General features: G+C 48.2%; 5 protein-coding genes across 5 annotated transcripts; 4 read left to right on the forward strand and 1 right to left on the reverse strand.

Moving 5' to 3' along the window:
* Positions 1–91: 91 nt before the first annotated feature.
* Positions 92–1371, reverse strand: N7479_002075 (putative ATP binding protein; the record flags this gene model as incomplete). Its single annotated transcript, XM_057249772.1, has 2 exons — positions 92–1257; positions 1332–1371. The coding sequence occupies 2 exons, from the start codon at positions 1369–1371 to the stop codon at positions 92–94; spliced, it is 1206 nt and encodes a 401-aa protein (XP_057114204.1).
* Positions 1372–1617: 246 nt separating this feature from the next.
* Positions 1618–3773, forward strand: N7479_002076 (putative cell cycle control protein (Cwf19); the record flags this gene model as incomplete). The annotated part of the gene is made up of 2 exons (XM_057249773.1): positions 1618–2898; positions 2955–3773. The coding sequence occupies 2 exons, from the start codon at positions 1618–1620 to the stop codon at positions 3771–3773; spliced, it is 2100 nt and encodes a 699-aa protein (XP_057114205.1).
* A 783-nt stretch (positions 3774–4556) lies between these two features.
* On the forward strand, positions 4557–5813 carry N7479_002077 (D-mandelate dehydrogenase-like dehydrogenase; the record flags this gene model as incomplete). The annotated part of the gene is made up of 5 exons (XM_057249774.1): positions 4557–4609; positions 4677–4891; positions 4955–5364; positions 5424–5663; positions 5715–5813. The coding sequence occupies 5 exons, from the start codon at positions 4557–4559 to the stop codon at positions 5811–5813; spliced, it is 1017 nt and encodes a 338-aa protein (XP_057114206.1).
* Positions 5814–6193: 380 nt separating this feature from the next.
* Positions 6194–7114, forward strand: N7479_002078 (putative formin binding protein; the record flags this gene model as incomplete). The annotated part of the gene is made up of 2 exons (XM_057249775.1): positions 6194–6217; positions 6269–7114. The coding sequence occupies 2 exons, from the start codon at positions 6194–6196 to the stop codon at positions 7112–7114; spliced, it is 870 nt and encodes a 289-aa protein (XP_057114207.1).
* A 1594-nt stretch (positions 7115–8708) lies between these two features.
* Positions 8709–11286, forward strand: N7479_002079 (putative C6 finger domain protein; the record flags this gene model as incomplete). Its single annotated transcript, XM_057249776.1, has 3 exons — positions 8709–9794; positions 9954–10347; positions 10424–11286. The coding sequence occupies 3 exons, from the start codon at positions 8709–8711 to the stop codon at positions 11284–11286; spliced, it is 2343 nt and encodes a 780-aa protein (XP_057114208.1).
* Between the last annotated feature and the right edge of the window lie 1041 nt (positions 11287–12327).

Raw genomic sequence — 12327 nt, forward strand, 5'->3', positions numbered from 1 at the left:
AAAGACCACAAACTCCTTAAGACCGAAAGAGCTCATTAAAAAAAAATCGAGACCCTTCAAATGCCGACTGTCTGTTTCGTGAGTCACCTCTTCACTTTTGCATATTGCTCGCGCGCAAATATCTTGTGAAGCTGTTGTCCTGCTCTGATGGAGCACTTTGGGAGCCTGACAGAGCCTCCTGGTAACGCTGGGTGAGACCCTCGTCATTGCTAGCATGAGGGCCCACATAGTCCTCGTAATCACTGTCTTCTCCATCTGCCAATCCACGCTTGATGATGTCGTCTTCTTCATCTTCGGCTTCACTGACAGTCTCGGGCTCTCCGGCGGGTTTTCTTAGCGGCTGCCGGCTTGCCCCAGACACATTCATGTCTTTCATTAATTTTCCAAGTTCAAGCTCCTGTTGGGATGATTTTTGATCTTCCCGCTCCTTCTTCTTGCGCTCTAATTCCGGTTTATAATCACGTTCGAACTCTTGTCGCTTCGTTTCCACGGCCTCGAAGAACTCTTCGACACCATCGCCAGTCATTGAGCTGACACCAACGACGCTGAGGTGTCGGTAGAATTCTTCCAACATGAGACTCATGCTGTTCAGAAGTGAGCCCATGTATCCACTGCCAGAACCAAAGCCACCGGCACCGCCTTCAGCTCCAAAGGCACCCGAGTCTTCCTCCTGACGCAGAGCCTGCTGGAATGCATCAAAGTCGGTCATCCATTCCTTGGCAAACTCAGCATCCTTGACGTCAGTCTTGTTGAAAACCAAGATCATTGGGAGCTTGGTCTTGTACAAGATACTGCACGCGTAGAGCATGTTACTCATAAAGGTGCTGGTAGAGCTTGCGCGAGGTGTATCGATAACATATGCGATGACTGTCGGGAACGATGTCGCCATGGTCTCGAGAAGGATACTGCCCGACGCACTCCAGACGAAGACTTCGATTTGGCCGGGTGTGTCGACCAGAATGTGTTCGATTGGCTTCACGGAAGGGTTTTCGGGGTTTGGAGCGGTGCGTTTCTCCAAGAGCGAGATGATTTGATCGACCTTGGTGGCAAACAGATTTAAAGAAGTCAAGATGCCTCCATTGGGACCCAGGTTGTACTGTTTCATTACTTCTTTGTAATTAATGGAGTCACGGATATCGATGTTGCTCTCGAAGGGCACCGAGTGCACCGCCGGGTCGAGATTGACCACATATGGGACGGTCTTCTTTTCGTGTAGATAGGAGTTGATTCTTTGCATGAAGGTAGTCTTGCCTGAGCCTATTGAATCCATAATATTGACGATTAGATCACTGCAGATAAGTGAGGGGCGATCAGCATATCAGTATCCTTACCTGCCATGCCCACGCAGACCACGGACACTGGAGACGCCATGGTGTGAGTAGTCTATTAAAAAAAAGACCCGATTAAGTGATCAAAATACAGAAACTTCTGTGGTCGAAATGTATGGTTCAAGGGTTGAAGACAAGTGATGAAAGATAAGCTTCTTTTTTTCTGCTCGAAATCTTTTTTTTGTCGCGGGGAAAGATCTACGACTGGACCGCCCGGCATTTTATCAACGTCATTCCAACTTTTGCCCTCTGCTTCAGCTCCGTCCCATTTCCACATACCAGGAGCATCATGACTTTAGAAGATTTTGAAAAGTCATTGGCAGAGGGGAAAGAGCAGCAACACGAAAAAAGCGAAGGGCGACATCATCGAGACCGAAATCGCGATCGCAGCAAAGAGCGCTCGAGACAACACCGTCATCGTTCCAGTCACCATCACCGGCGGCATTCCTCCAGATCTCGCGATCGGGACGGCGAGCGAGTTCGCGAGTCTCGGCATCGTGATGATGATGGCCACCGGCACAAGCGTTCACGTCGTTCTGACGACCAAGGAGACGAGCATGGCCATAAACGCCATCACCGGAACTCCAAAGACGAGGGAGAATCCGCTGCTCCTCCAGTAGTTATACAGGAGGAGCCCAGTAATCTCAAACGGGACTCTTGGATGGAAGCGCCCTCGGCCCTCGACGTTGAATATGTTCGTCGAACGGATTCGACGCGACAGGAAGCGCCGAAACCAATAATGCTTTCGGCAGACTACGAACTTAAGATCCACGACAAAGAGCTTAACGACCATCTACGTGATCTCAAAGATGGGGAAACAGTCGAGGAAATAGAAGATGAGCCTGCCCAGCATGAGGTAGACTATACCTTCGGGGATTCAGGGTCACAATGGAGAATGACAAAGCTCAAAGGTGTCTACAGAGAGGCAGAAGAAAGCGGCAGGCCCATTGACGATATTGCCATTGAGCGTTTTGGAGGACTTCGCTCCTTTGATGACGCTCGGGAGGAGGAAACCGAGATTGATCGGCGCAAGACCTATGGCAAGTCCTACGTGGGTAAAGATAAACCTAGTGGGGAGCTCTTCCAAGAAAGGAAACTCCAAAATGATACACGAAGAGATCCTCTCGAACATGTTCGTGATCCAGGGCAGGAACTGAACGCCGAAGGCCAAGGCAAGAAAATGGATACTGTGCCTCCTCCGAAGACTACCCACCACCTAGATATGACGGCATTGAATCGCCTGAAAGCCCAGATGATGAAGGCAAAGCTCAGAAAAGCACCAGATGCCGCTGCCCTTGAGGAACAGTACAATACAGCCGCGGCAGCAATGTCAAACCGCAAGGAATCCGATGTTGTGGTCCTTGATGTTATGCATAACCGGATGCTAGCAGGCTCAGGGAATGAGGTCAAAGCCATTGATACTAAGAGAGGTCGTGAAAGAGGCTTGGTGGAAGCAAATGAAGATATGAGCATTGAAGATATGGTGCGAGAAGAGCGCAAAACCCGCGGCCAACCCGGCGGAGAGGGACGACGGTTGGCTGATCAAATTGGCCGTGATGCCAAGTTCGAGGTCAGTTCCAGAGTTATATATGATGCCCCCTATTTCCTTTGCTAACCCATGCCTAGAACGATTTGGAGTACATGGACGACAATGCATCCAAGCTGGCCAAAAGAGTTCATCGATCTGAGATTGACCTCAAAAACACAACGATCAGTGACTTCCACAAGATGAACCGGATATTGGACAACTGCCCCCTTTGTCACAACGAAGACAAGAACACGCCCCCGCTTGCCCCAGTGGTATCCCTCGCGACCAGGGTCTTCCTCACGCTTCCTACCGAACCTGAAATCAGTGAAGGAGGTGCTACCATCGTACCAATTCAACATCGCACTAACTTGATGGAATGTGATGACGATGAGTGGGAAGAAATCCGCAACTTCATGAAGAGTCTCACGCGGATGTACCACGACCAAGGTCGAGATGTAATCTTCTACGAGAATGCGGCCCAGCCACAGCGCAAGCGACATGCATCCATGGAAGTTGTGCCTTTACCCTACAGTTTAGGAGAGACCTCTCCTGCATTTTTCAAGGAAGCTATTCTCAGTGCCGAGTCGGAATGGTCGCAGCACCGCAAGCTTATCGATACTCTTGCCAAATCAAAGCAAGGGTTAGGACGGTCTGCCTTCCGCCGAACTCTCGTGAAGGAGATGCCCTACTTCCACGTTTGGTTTGAAATAGACGGTGGTTTGGGCCATATTGTGGAAGACGATAACCGCTGGCCTCGTGGAGATCTCTTTGCCCGAGAGATTATCGGAGGAATGTTGGATGTTGCGCCAGATGTCATCAAACGACAAGGACGTTGGAACCGTGGTGATCGCAGGGTTGACGGATTCAGAAAACGCTGGAAGAAGTTTGATTGGACCCGTATTCTGGTCGAAGGCTAGTGAGCCTGGAGCTGGCCCCTCGACACACTATATTGTACACATATGGATGAACATTTACTTGTACCGTAGCGGGTTTCATTTCGAAAGTTGAACACAGGAAGCACCATGGTCCCGGACAGTCTTCATTCCACGTAATACCACATTCAAGTTAGGATACAGGTACCACTCGTGTGGGCCAGCATCATAATATGTCAACAGATAACGACATCGGCATTCAAGCCGGCGGCTACGGGACGAGACACCGGGTACTGTTCTCCTTAATCTCCCATTATAGAACCGGAGATTAGCATAACAACTCGTATCGGTTGAAATTCATTGTTTATAACAAAATAAACATAGGGTTGCTCACATTGAATACTCTCATCTGGTTTCTCCCCTTTCGCCTCGTATACTACTTCGCAAAGGCATGCGGAGACTTACCCGATAAGCGTGGGGCACTTTTTCCCTTCTCGGCCGATGCTATGTAGTAAAATTCATAAAGTTATAACTCTTATTGAGTCGAATTTTTCTTATGACTTCTGTCCATTTGAATCTACTTGTGTTTTCAACCCCTCCTCGTAAAAACTAGGTCAATACGCGCGTTGATCAGACAGCCCTAAGCTTATCGGTAAGTTCATGTCAAGAGAAGGCGCCGGAATATTATGACCCGAAGTAAAATCGGAGAGAGAACCTTTTGGCAAATTGACCTAGAGTTGATGTTCTAGCATCACTATACATTCCTCGCCTACTCAAATCACTAATTGTCTCGCTCAACACAGAATCGACTACTATCAAGACATCAGAATGAGTTCTACCGACCCCAAGCCCAAGGTTTTACAGCTTGGGAATATCGATCAGTGTGTTCGATCCGTGTGTTTGCACCATTTATATCCATTCCATGATATTAACATCTTTCAAACACAGTGCGCAGGCAGCCTGGAATGCATTGGGTGACGTTGCAGAGCTAGTTGAGTCAACAGCAACCAACCGAGCTGAGTTCATCCAAGAGTGCAAAGACGGCAAGCTGGATGGCGTTGTTGCGATATACCGAACAATTGGCTCTGTGGTCCAAACAGGGCTCGTGGATGAGGAACTATTGAATGTGCTACCAAGCTCACTCAGATATATCACGCACTGTGGTACGTCTAGATTAGCATATGAGTGCTCAAATGTGTATATGCTGACATGAAAAACCTCTATAGGAGCTGGATATGATCAAGTGGACGTTCGTGCTTGTAGTACACGCAACCCCCCAGTCCGGGTTTCCAATGTCCCAACTGCAGTGGACGATGCCACTGCCGACGTGAACATGTTCCTGATTCTTGGCGCATTGCGCAATTTCAACGCCGGTATGAACGCCCTACGCGAGGGCAAATGGCGTGGCAGTCCGGCACCTCCTCTCGGCCATGATCCCCAAGGAAAGGTTCTTGGGATTTTGGGAATGGGTGGTATTGGACGTAACTTAAAGAAGAAGGCAGAGGCATTTGGAATGAAGGTCATCTATCATAATCGCCGCAAGCTCAGTGATGAGATGTCTGCAGGTGCTGAATATGTTTCTTTTGATGAGCTCTTGTCCACCAGTGACGTGGTCAGCTTGAATCTGCCATTGAACGTAAGTAATTCTCATTTCCAAAAGAAAACGCAGTATGTTCTTATGCTGATTGCTTTAAGAAAAACACACGCCACATCATCGGCAAAGCCGAGTTCGCTAAGATGAAGGACGGTGTGGTAGTGGTCAACACTGCCCGCGGTGCTGTCATGGACGAGGCTGCTCTGGTTGAAGCCCTAGACAGTGGTAAAGTGTTCTCGGCTGGTCTTGATGTTTTCGAGGAAGAACCTCGGATTCATCCTGGGCTGCTCAGCAACCAGAAGTTAATTCTGGTTCCCCATATGGGCACCTGGACTAGTGAGGTGAGTTATGTACCTTTCCATGAAGAGGATATGAAGCTGACTTGTTGAAAGACAATGCTCGCCATGGAAGAATGGACAATTGAGAACATCCGTATGGCTCTTGAATTTGGAAAACTGAAGAGCCCAGTTCCGGAACAGGCGGACCTTTAAAGACAGCCCTTTGAAAAGTATTGGGCAAAATGATCCAATAGCTACATACATATAGTCAATGGTACATTGTATGTAGAAATGAACCTTGGATGAGCCTCAAACCTACCAAATATGGCCTGAAATCGGCAACTGGTTATTTTAACGGACCTTGCACCCGGAGGCTAGGTAGATCTTCTCTCCTGATGGCTACTGGTATAATATTATCAGTCAAATTCCAGGTAGGAGGATCTAGAGCACTGTGTACCTTGTAGGTGGTGTAAGAGAAGAGGTAATTGATTGGCCAACAGAGTGGGGTAACTACGTATTTCTGCCAGGCAATATCAATGCGATCAAAAGTCTCGACCAAAACCACTTGCTTGTTTTATACTCAACACTTCATCATGGCTGAATTCTGGAAATCAGCAGTAAGTGTATATATCTTTTTCCTTTTTAGAATATTGCTAACCATTCTATAGCCGCGCTACTGGTGCAAACAGTGCAAGATCTTCATCCGTGACACGCCCTTCGAGAAGACCCAACACGAAGCCAGCCCAAAACATCAAGGCAGCCTAAAGCGCTTCCTCAGACAAATCCACAATGACAATGAACAAAAACAAAGAGACTCACAACGCGCGAAAACCGAAGTCGAGCGATTGCGACAGGCCGTCGGTGGCGGGTCTTCCACTGACAAAGACAGTGCGAAAGGAAACGCACCGCCGGCCCCCAAACCCACAGAACGGCCTGCTTCCCTAGAGGATCGAAAGAAACAGATGGCACAGCTCGTGGCAATGGGGGTCGCTGTTCCCCAGGAATTCCGTGCTGATATGGCCTTAGCAGGAGATTGGGAGACAACATCAGAGACAAGGATCGAGGTCAAGCAGGGATTAGAGGGCCCCACAAAGTCAGTGGGAATCCGCAAGCGCAAAATTGAAGGCGAAGAGGAGGAAGATGAGCATGCGCCTGAACCTGTTATCAACAAAGGTTGGGGCTCGAGGATGAGGCAATATCCCGGTGCTCAAGAGGATGAGGGCCTGGATGACCTATTTGCATCCACCAAAGCTATCAAGAGGACGAAGACCTTCACCCCGAAGGTCGAGCTTGATGAACAGCAGACAGCCACCGAACAACCTACCTCTACCACAAAGACAGAGGATGATCCTTCCAAGCCAGTGGTCCAAACGACGAATGAATCAATCGAGGTCAAGACTGAAGAGCCCGCTCAATCTTCAGTAGAGCCAGTCTTTGAAGAGAAACCACAGAGTGAAGATACTGCGCCCGGTGTCATCTTCAAGAAGCGCAAGCCGAAGCCGATGAGAAAATAGTTGCACCTTGAGAGGATACAATATCCGCAAAAATTCTTTGTCATGGCTCAAATCTAAATGCGAGCCCATGTCTTTGATCATCCTAACTCCTTGTGGTGTCTTATACATCCGACCCCAATCCGTTGGGCTTGGACTTGGCCCCTGACCCCGCAAGCTTGCAAGCCTGCATGCTTGCAACTATGTTGCTTAAATCAACAGGCATGCAATACACCGGTTTTACTGTGCCAATCGATATCAGAAATGTACCAAAGTCTTCGACCAGAAGACTTGTGGCAGAAATTCGGTTCTCTGGGATGTACACTTCGAATTCATTCATCCAAGCGGATCATTTGCAAGCCCAAGCCTTCTGTGCTGGATGCCTGTTTTTAATGCGTTCCCCTATCCATAGGAACACGTGCAGCTCCGAGGCATGAACATTTGGTTATGTAGGGTTGATCATGCCAAGGCCTTTTCGCAGGACAATCTATAGCTTCCATAGATTTGGTCCAGAAGGGCTGCAACATCATTAATTCGATCCTATGTATAATTGAATCCAAAATAGAAGGAGATGATATCAAAAATAGAAAAACATCAGAAAAACACCAGAAAACAAATAGAACAAGTGTAAATAATGTAAAAAAACAACAAATATCGAATCTTGGAATATGCAATGTTGGGGTAGAAAGCGGTGTTGCCACTATAATTTTTTTTCCTTCGCAATCAAAGCGGAGAGTTTCATCGCCGGAAAGGAAAGCTCCTTAAGCCTCTCTTTCGCGCTTTTCCTGTCCTCCGACCCTCAAATTTGCATAGTCTCCCTGCGATTTGTGTTTCTGTCGATCTAATTCTATTAATATATCTACCTGGTAAGTCTGTGAAATTCGATCAAGTCGCGGTCCCCGCAGCCCTGCCAATCTCTCGACATGCGCATCCTCTCGCGCCGGAGCATCACCCTGTGCGATACCATGTCCAGTATTCCTGCTGTCAAACAAGGTCACTGAGTACTAGATTGTACCCCGCGATGCTTTTCCGAGGCCCCGTGGGAGTTGTGAACAGATGGTTGAATTTGAGGCTGGTCAGCCACCGCGAATGCGACCTACAAATCTCAAATTGGCTAGTAGGATATCTGGACATGCCACGAGGTGTCTATATCATTGATATGGGAATTCGTACAACTACAGAGTCCTTGCGCTCAGTACTATGTCCTGTACATGGTTTAGCCCGCCGATTGGATTTAAAGACGTGAAAACAGAGGGTCCTGCGCTAGCACGTTGCTTCTTTTCTGGCGATGCTCATGATCGACACCGAGAACTTTACCCTTACCGCGCTTCTGTTACTCTCCGCTGCGGGACACTCATGAAATTGCTGGCTGAATATTTTGACTAACAAATGATGGACCCCACAGATTATTGGGAATAAATGATTTCTAACTCCCCATTCGTTCGACCTGGTGTGATTTCTTCGCTCAGCGACAAACCAGACGACCTTTGACCTTGCATACTCGAATACTCGAATACTCGACCTTTACTCAAGATCTTATCTTCGGAGCCTACTTGCAAAATACCTACCAATTTTCCCACACGATCGAGACTTTCATAGGGAGACTGTGAATTCCAATATGGCGGAGCCGACGGACTCGAGCGCCCCGCCTGGCGAATCCACCAATCCTGCGACCGAACCGAATGCGCCAGCTGCTGAAACAGACCGACCTTTAGCCCAGAATGAGCCGCTCCCAGTGGAAACGAATCAACCCCCCGTGGAAACAACCCAAGAACCCGCAGTGCCAGCACAACCAGCAGAACCAGCACCGCCAGAACCGCTAGTGGAACTAGCACCGCTAGAAGTTTTAGCAGCGCCAGAAGTGCTACCAATACCAGAAATGCCAGCAACACCAGAAGTGCCAACAGAGCCAAATTCATCCACAGGCCCACCACAAGATGCGAGCACGTATCAGCCAGAAGAAGTCACCCAGCCAGCACATGGTCCAGATGTGACTTTACCGTCTGTTGAATCATCACTTCCGGCGATCGATCCATCACTTCCAACCATGGAGACATCAAATGGTTTCGATGATTCGGAATTGCACTCTTTTGATGCGTTGCCTTCAATAGGTTCATCTGCAGCTCCCGATATGTCGCTGCCTGCGATTGATACAAATCTCCCTTCTCTTGACCACTCCTTACCAGCGATTGGAACAGATGATATTCCAACAATGGATGGCCATGATTTTGGCGACAATAGTCATTTGGACCATCACGATTCGAACGCCGGCATGGCAGACTCTACGGGTGGGCATGACAATGGGGGTGTGAATGGTGCATCTCACTATCATCCGACCAACGGTTCATACCAATACTCGCATAGTCCTGCTCAATCACAACAACCAGGAAGCCACCAGTCACCGCAGACGCATACCCACCAGTTTCAGGCACAGCCGCAACATTATCAAAACGACATGTATCACAACTCCTCTCAAGGACAGGTGCCACAGGCACCGATCGGATCGCCGCTCCCAAACAATATGCCTCCGATGGCTTCTATGGGACAGTACATGGCTGGATATCCCTCCAATATGGGGAATGCGCAAATGCGATATCAACTCCCAGGGGACCCGAACAAGATGTTATCAGGCAATAGACACAAGAAAGAAGTCAAGCGACGCACAAAAACCGGTTGTCTGACTTGTCGCAAACGAAGAATCAAGGTGAGCGCAAATGTAGTTTCGCGGGGCGGAGTCTCGCTTGTGCCCGTCAGACCCCGCCATTTATTTTGTCCGCTTAAACCCACCTCCCTCTCAACCTTTAACTTTTTTTTCATTCTTGTTTTGCATTTCGCATAATTTATTGTTCTAACTTTATTTTAGTGCGACGAAGCACATCCGGTCTGCAGAAATTGTGTGAAGAGCAAACGTGAATGTTTGGGCTACGATCCTGTGTTTCGGACTCAAGCATCTACACCATCAGCTATCCAACCAGCTCCTAACCCTCCTCCTTCGCTGGTTGTCAATCCTCAAGGCCCATCTACTTCATCAACACCTTCATATCCTTCCTATCCTTCTGCGCCTCCTGGGTACATGCCCGCTTCGTCCCAACCATTCGCACCTTCCCTCCACTCCGCATCGCCCACTGCCTCTGCCGACCAGCACGAGCACGGAGCTTCCATTGATTCTTCTTTGGCGACGAACAGTCAATCCAATCATACCGAAATGCAGAACACCGGCGTACCACGTCAACAGGGCTCAGAGCCTGCATACAAAGGTGAGTTCATATAAATTGTTTTCTTCTCGGCGCATTACAGCATTGTGCATGAGTAGCTAACAATTCGTCTCCACAGCCAAAAACCTCTATGTCAACGACCTCTTCTCTTTGAGGGGAATCGCCCCTCCTCCTCCCCACCCGATCGCAACTCTTCCGCCTGGTCGCCTCGAAGAGATCCAGGCAGTTTTCCTGGCTACCTACGCACCTGCGATCGACAAGCTTCTTGAGGTTCGCTGGTATTCGGAGAATGCTCTCTCATTACTCATGGCCGATGCCCAACTTATGGCAGACTATTCGGCTCTGATCATTGCGTTCAATGAATGGGATCTCCAAGACGGTGAAACCCTTGCGCGTCTAGAGAGTTTCGAGGCCTCAATCATCTGGAAGAGCATGTCGTTGTGTCGCCAGGTACCGGATGGAGAAACTGGACAACAGGGACGAGACTGGAATCTATGTGTATCTTGCGCACGGTTAAATGTGGTCGAGGCATTGCTTACTTGGAACCACCTGGACTCGAACCCCTTGTCGCGGGAGCTAGTTATGGATGCCGCCAACCCCCCGAACTCCCCTGATCAGTTCCAGAGCCGCCAATTAGATTTCTGGGACCAGGTCGGAGAGTTCCTCACACTTTATGACAACGAAGCAAGCTCGGCCAAGCAGATCGACGACACGCTCAGTCGGTGTCGCCAATTGTTGGACACATACGAGAACCGTGATATCATATACTCCATCTCTGTCGCACGTCACCTAGGACAGCGCTGGGCTGACTTTCCCAACAGTCTGCCAAAGGTGGGCTACACCACCGAGAAAGAGGCTGGAACCAGGCTTTTCGTCGCACAGAAGTTCCTCGAAGAAGAAGCCGAGGGCAAGGGCACAACACAAGTCTACAAGCGGGTTTGCTGCATGGCAGTCCGCTCATGGTGGGTTGCTCGCGGTTAATCAACATTATTGTGACCAACATCGCTTCTGAGCGTCTGCATTTGCCTCTTATACTCTTTTATTACTCCTTGCATAATGTGTTCCTCAACCAAGGGCCATTACACCCTCCTCTCGATCCTGCGTCCTCACGGGATTTTCATCTTGTTCTTTTGCGGTCGACAAAACAAAAGCATCATGGTCAGGCGTTATGTTTATTTTGCTCTGAATGATATGATCTCAATTCTCTGCCCGTTTACATTTCTTTTTTTTTGGTTTTTATTGGGGTTCAGGAGACTGGGCAGTGAGCGAGCAAAGCACTACGGCGTTTTGGCCTTTCCCCCCGAACATGTGGAATCATCATGATTTCATCTGTCTTGTGTACATATATACTGGATAATGCCTGTCACTCGAAATTATTTCCTTTTTGCTGTAGTGCTTTTACCTCTGGTTATTCTTATTACAGAGTAAACTGAGCAGCAGGCTATATTATTCGAAGCCTTCGAGTCCTGATTATGCTCTAGAAGAACATACTCAGAGATACCTTAGCCGTACATTCCAATTTAGATTTTGTCAACATCCAACTTTGAAACAACCCATCTATCTATCTACTTGTCCTTTTTGATGGTTTGGAACATGACAAGACTTGTATGTTTATTTCCCCCGAAACATAACCACAGATTGGGTCACCTACATTCGAGACAAGTCTAACTGAGCCGGCCAATTCAGGAACTCACAGTCTACAGTCACTTGCCAAACATCAACTACCTACTTACATATATCCCCATGTCATAGACGGTAAATTGATTTAGGATTTATGAGCTGGTGCCGTTGTATATATAAATATATATAGATTTTTCTCTTACTTTTACACTCGATCGAGGTATAGATGATCTTCAGAAATATCGCTACTATAGCTTGCTCCGATACTACAAAATCTTAGACCACATAGGAGTAGCCGGCCATGTATGCAACATCTGTCTTTGACCTCCGATGTAAGACTGTAGTAATCTGATCTATCTGGCTCGAGATAATATTAAGGATGTTACATGCAAGATAGCACTC

Source organism: Penicillium vulpinum, assembly GCF_028829585.1.
Source record: "Penicillium vulpinum strain IBT 29486 chromosome Unknown utg000001l_segment0_segment0, whole genome shotgun sequence".
Taxonomy (NCBI): domain Eukaryota; kingdom Fungi; phylum Ascomycota; class Eurotiomycetes; order Eurotiales; family Aspergillaceae; genus Penicillium; species Penicillium vulpinum.